The 6,000-nt window shown below is 52.1% G+C and overlaps 1 protein-coding gene across 1 annotated transcript in view; it reads left to right on the top strand.

Moving 5' to 3' along the window:
- The first annotated feature begins 293 nt into the window (after positions 1-293).
- LMF1 (lipase maturation factor 1) overlaps positions 294-6,000 on the top strand; it is a 204,268-nt gene continuing 198,561 nt past the window's right edge. The window contains exon 1 of the mRNA XM_086473106.1: positions 294-486. Within this exon, the coding sequence (XP_086329232.1) occupies positions 294-486 (193 nt within the window). The remainder of the gene's footprint in view (positions 487-6,000) is intronic.

The following is a 6,000-nucleotide window of genomic DNA, read 5'->3' as shown; positions in this document are numbered from 1 at the left end:
GGCGGCAGGCGGAGGAAGGGGTTTGGAGCCAACTCCTTCCGTTTCTTTCCGCCTTTTTTTTTTTTTTTTAAAAAAAAAAAAAAAAAATTTGCTACTTTTCGTCGTTTTTTAAAGGTCGCTCTCTGGGGCCGGGGTATAAGAGCGCCGTTCTTCCATAGAAACCCCCGCCCGCGCCCCGCCGTCCTGACCAGGCCCACCCGGGCCCGCCGCCGCCCTCACGACCCTGCGGCGGCAGCCCGCGGCGAGCTGGGGGGGGCGGGCCGGCCGCACGCATGCTCGCTGCGGGCTCCGACATGGCGGCGCCCAGCGCGGCGCTCAGGCAGAGGCGGGCGGTAGCGGGCGACGATGCCCCCGAGGCCCCGGAGCGGGCTGTGGTGGGGCCGGCGGGCAGCGGGGCCGGGTCGCCGCCGCCGCCGCCGCCACCGCCGCCGGGCACCTTCTGGCTGACCCGCATCGTGCTGCTGCGATCCATAGCCCTGATTTACTGTGAGTGTCCGGGCGCTGCCCCGCGCCGCTTTCCGCCGCCTGGGGAGCGGGTGGGGGCTCGGCCCTGCCCGGCGGAGCCCCGGGCTGCTTGGGGGCGGCCGGGCTCCAGAACCCTGTGAAGTCCTGGGGTTGCCCCATCCCTCCTGGTCTTCCCCGGTGCAAAGCCTCTGGTGGGGCAGGCGGGACCCCAGCCACGGGGAAGGCGGGGGGGGGGGGGGGGGGAGCCCCTCCGGGTGCCCCGCTGGTGGGTGTTCGCCTTCCCGTGGGGTCCGCACTGGTGCTGGGGTGCGGGGTCCCGCCGTGGTGGGAGAAGAGGCCCGTGACCGTCTTGCGTACTTGGTGGTGAATTTCTGTTTGCGGGACGGGGGGCTGCGGGGTGCTTTGCCCCAGCTCCTGGGTCCAGACCCCGTCTTGGCGTGGCAGGGATGCACCAATTGCACTGGGGAGCCCTGCCAGCCTTTTACCAAAGTACTGCTTAATTTGGGGGGGGTTGCGTGTGCAAAGCTTGAGGGGGACAAGCGAGATGTGGAATGGGAAGAGCCTCTTGTTTTCGACTCTTGCTTTGCTGGTGGGATGGGGGCGCTGCGGTTGGCGGCTGGGGTGGTGTTGGGTGATGTTGGGGTTTCTGTGTTGGTGGAGCTGGAAGGAGAGTTTGGTCACACCACGAGGCTGGGACCTGTCAGCAGAGCTGGTCATCGTTTTTCTTCAAGGTAGATGTTGTGAGCTAACTGTGCAAGAGAGGAGCTCTTTGTCTTATGCAGAAGCAGGTCTTCAGCATCTTAGGACTGGAGAGAGATGACATCCTTGGGCGCCAACACTACCAGTCGGGATCTAGAATTGACATGACCTTAAAATGGTTAATGGTGAAACCAGTTTCCAACCTCAGCTGCGCTCGTTTGGCTCTCCCTTTGGCAAGTAATGCTGAGAGCCCTGCTCAGAGCCCACTAGTGTTCTGCTTAAAAAATATTCACAGTGAAACCGAAACTGACATGTAACACACTATGTTACAAATTCTAAACTTGCCCCAGATTTGTCCACAAAATCGTTAGGATTTGTAGGCTGCCAGCCTGCTTAGATTATTTTGCATCAAAACCATGCAGAAGTTGTAGTTTTGTATGGTTTTGACACGTGCTCTGTTTCTAGTTTGGTTTCAGCTCTCGGTGAAATGCGGGGTTATGACTCTTGCAGTCAAAATGAAAGCGATTCCGATATTCCCCCGTGTGTAAATCCAGACTGCTGAGTTTCCCGTAGCTCAGCTTGCAGTTTCCTTATGAAAAACTGATTAGCGTTCCCCACTGTGTGTTCGGTGGAGGCCGCTGCTTTCTGATCGTGGATTTGGGGTTCTAAATATGCCACATCTGGGACCAAATGCTGTCCTGGAGGGTGGTGGCGTGTTCAATGAGAAGGGGCTGGTGGGGGGGAGTGAGAAGGCAGCAGGTGGTGGCTGGAGGGGTGGGAGTTGGTAAGGGGGTGATGAGGCAGAGGAGGGTGAAGAGTAAGTCAAAGTATGGGACCTTCTGGGGAGACCTGATTGGGACAACGAGAGCAGCAAGAGGTGAGGAGCAAGTGTCTGATTCAGGGTCAGGTGAGTTACAGCCTGGAGATGATTGAAACCTACGGGCTCCCGGGGGAAAGGGAGAGTGGGGATGCGTAAGGCACAGGATGAAGCTGAGATTGCAGGCTGTTGGGTGAAAAGCAGGATGATGGAAAATAGGGAGAACTGGATTTGGCACTTCTCCAGATAGCAGAGTGGAATGGGAACACCTGGGAGTGGAGAAAAGCGGGAGGAGACCCCAAAATGCTTCTGCAGTCCAGAGTGAGGAAACCTTTTTGAGAGAGGTGGCCTCAGAGGAAGGGGTTTGGGTACCAGAGCTGGGAGAAACGGGGTGGGAGGAGGGTTCTGTCCTTTGTAATGAAAGAGCTGCAAGAGAGGAAAAGTTGAGCTGCTCGTTACGCAGCTCCTGCTTGGTTGCAATCAGGTGACAGTGATTTCTGCTGTTTGTTCGGGTTGAGTAACAGCTGAACGACCTAAAGCCAGAAACGGGGGCCAGAGTTGTGACAGGTCGAGTTCCGACTCAGGCTGTCACTTGGCAGCGGTGTCGGGGCTCCAGCTCCGATCCCAATGCCGGGGAGGTGCTGCTCAGCCTCCAGCCGGCGCGTTCCTGGAGTGGAAACTAATTGGTGTGTTTGAGACGGAGAGATGGTGAGCAGGCAGATTCCTCTGTCAAAGGCCGCAAAACCATGACACGGCTGTTGGGATGGGATGCTCTCGAGGGAAGGTGGGTTGCCTTTTGATCTCTTCTGAGAGCCTGGGTTTAGGAACAGCAGAAAACAATTTAAAGCCTCTGTGCCAAGCTGCTCCTCCAAGCTTTTTTCTGAAGATGGAACCGTTTACTCTGACAGATTATTATTTTTTTTTTTTTTTCCCAGACACGGCGATTCTGCACACGCCGAGTCTCAGACTTGCTGAGGAAACGGTTGATGCCGTTGTGACAGTTTGACATTCCTCAGTCGTGGGATGTTTTTTCCCCCTTCTTTCATTTCACCCTTTTAAATGTAACCCTTTCATTCCTGCTGTGTTAAGCAGCAAATCCTTTGGGGGGGGACCTTGTGTTGAAGTATCAGGGAAGTGGTCACCCCCTAAGGATTGTAGCTCCCACTGATTAGCGCAGCTGAAAGCTTGTTCTCCCTCCGAGATGGAAAGGGAGGGGTGAGAGGGTGAAGGACCCTGTGGATGGGATGGAGGGAAACATCATTTGGGATGTACAGTGATGCTGAGGTGAGGGGCAGAATCACTAAGCCTGATCTGAGGGCCTGTCACCTCCTTCCTGCCCCCACTGCGCTCTCAAAAGGTTGTTTTATTCCTTGATGCAAGCTGGGGAGATGTTTTTCCTTTGGATCTTCTCCTGCCGAAGGAAGACAGGCAGAGCAAGGCTGGTGTGAAGTGTCCTGTATGCCCTCCCTTCTCCCCCACCTCCTTTGGTTATAACAGCTCTCCTCCTCCTCCTTTTTTTTTTTTTTTTTTTTCTTTTTTAAAAGGGGTTTTCCAGGAGCAGCCAGGGCCTGGGAAGTCCCTGGCAGAGCAGTTGTTGTCGGAGAGGCAGGTTGGAGATGGGAAGGTGGGAAAGGATCTGACGGTTCAGGGAGGTCAGTGACCAAAACCACCTGCTGCTTGCAGGAATGGGAAGGAAGGGGAAAATGGATCTGAGCTGAAAGTGCTCAGTGAGGTTTGTTCTTTGCAGCAGGGCTGTGCCAGTGGGATCTTCCCAGCTGAGCACTAAGGCAGATGAAATGCTTGGCCGTGCAATTCTGGTTTTAATAGTAGCTGGCACTGTGCACTTGTAAATTTGGTGGCGCTTAAGATCTTAGAACTGACAGCCCTCAGGGACATTTTCAGATCTGGGACCTCTTTCTCCTCTCCACCAAGTAAGTGTTGGGCAGACCAGGTGGTAAAACCCTTCTGGAGGAGGAGAGTCTGAAGTTACACAGAATCCAGCCCTGAACACTGAGGAAGAGAACCCTGTGCTCTGCTGCCCAGACCCCTCTCTCTGCTTCTGTAGAGGCGTCTTGATACGCTACCGGTGTGCCAATTGAAGAGACGTGTCTCACAGACTTCCACCATTACAGCCTGTCCCTCAGTGGCGAATTTGCAGTCTCTTAATACAGTAATTTGTGGGACAGGGTGGTTGGGAGAAATGCCATTTTGAGATTTGAAGGGTTTTCATCCCGGTCTTGCCCTGTGTGCTTGTTCTTTATGGCAGGGATTGACATTTTCTCAATACAGAAAGTCTTTGAGGTCTTGTTGAAAGTGCTGTTACAGGTAAATAGCTGGTCCCAAAGCTCTTGACAACAAGTGTGTATTATTTGCTCCCTTCACCCTCGTTCTAAATCATTAAGTGCCCTTTTGAATGATTACAATCATCAGATTCCAGATGTAGAAGTTTAAGTAATTAGATACCACCCTTCCCAATTTCAGCCAGGCTCTGTAGAGTGCTTTGAAATAAAAGCTATTATTTAAATCCAGTTTGTCTTCCTTCTCCTTATGTATTGTTTCATAGTAGTGTTTTCTTTCCCCAGAGCTAGAGCTGCAGGAGGTTCATGCTACTTCTTCCTAATTCTGAAATCTAAAGCCTTCTCAGGGGGCTTTGGCTTCCTGTAGGTTCCTGGCTCTCCCCGGTGTCCTTCCTCCTCTCTCTTTCTTTGCCATCTCCCCTGCTTTCCCCCTTCTCTTCCCTCAGTTACATTAAGAGGCTCCCAGTAGCTTTCAGCTCGCCTAGTCAGGATTACAGCACATCTTCTGACGCTTTTTCTCCCCTGAAAGGTTTTGTTTCAGCGCAGTGCTTGTTAGCAAGCCTGTACAACAAGGGCAGTATGTTAGCGCTGTGTCCTCTTAGCAAGCTACATGCCCCCTGTTTAACTCGGCACGAAAGAGCCATGTAAGTGAGACAGAATTACATTTGGTCCTGAACAAAGCACTTTCACTGTGGGGGGATAAATTCGTAGTAAGTGGTGATAAGTTTAAGGGAAATGATAACAAGAACTGAGAAGGAGAGAATCTATCTCCCAGTCTGCTGCTTGCCCAGAGCTGATCTGGAGCAGAGGGATCTTCTCAGGGCATCCTCCAGCTGCAGGCTGGACTGCTGCTGGTGTGGTCTTGAGCAACCTGGGTCCTATGAGGAGCTTTTTAGCAGTGTCACAGCCCAACCTTTTCTATTTGCTTTCATATTATTTCAAACAAAGAGGCAATGGGGAGAGAAGCGCTTAAAAAGCCCCCAAAGTCTTTAGCTTTGCTGTGAATGGCAGTAAAACCCAAAAGTGCGAAGAACGGAGCACTTTGTGTGATTGTTTGTGGCTGTAGGGTTGAACGATGAAAAGGGGGTTCTTGGTTTCGCTCTGGCTCTTTGCTCAGCACAATGGTGGTGTTGCTTCGGTGTTGCAAAACTTTGCAGGGGAATTTATCAATTGAAAACTTGTTCGAGTCATTTCTCTGATAATAACAAAAATACCATGAATATTCTCCCCCTTCTTTTCAGTAGTACAACCTCAGCTTGCCAGCATTCAGCGTAGGGCCTTTCTGAATGCCTCGTTGGGTCAAAGGTGCACTTGATATATGGCTCCAGGCAGATTTTTTGTGTGTGCAAAATGTAGTTTGGTTTTCATGCAAAGCTCTGTGCTCTTGGTTCATTTCTTCTTGTGGTTTAGGCTTTGAGTAAAAGTTAAGACTTCTTTTAATGGGGGGAGAGAGAGAAAGCCATATGACCGGAAAGTTTTGGATTTCACATCTTTAAATCTTTACAGAGCATGAAGAATGGGATTCTCTCATTCTCCTACCATGACAGGCTGAGCCTGGACCGGGGGAAAGGAACTGAGGTGACAGGGCAATATGGATAGACCAAATCATTTCAGATGGGTGACTCTTGTGTTGAATGCTTGGGTTGTGTTTATTGGTAGCATGTGGGTTTGAACAAGGAACGCGTTCAGTTTGGGGGGAGAGAGGAGGCTGGGAGGGGGGGA

This window comes from Leptosomus discolor, chromosome 14 (genome assembly GCF_034619465.1).
Source record: "Leptosomus discolor isolate bLepDis1 chromosome 14, bLepDis1.hap2, whole genome shotgun sequence".
NCBI classification, from domain to species: Eukaryota; Metazoa; Chordata; class Aves; order Leptosomiformes; family Leptosomidae; genus Leptosomus; species Leptosomus discolor.
This window is presented reverse-complemented; position numbering and strand designations above follow the sequence as displayed.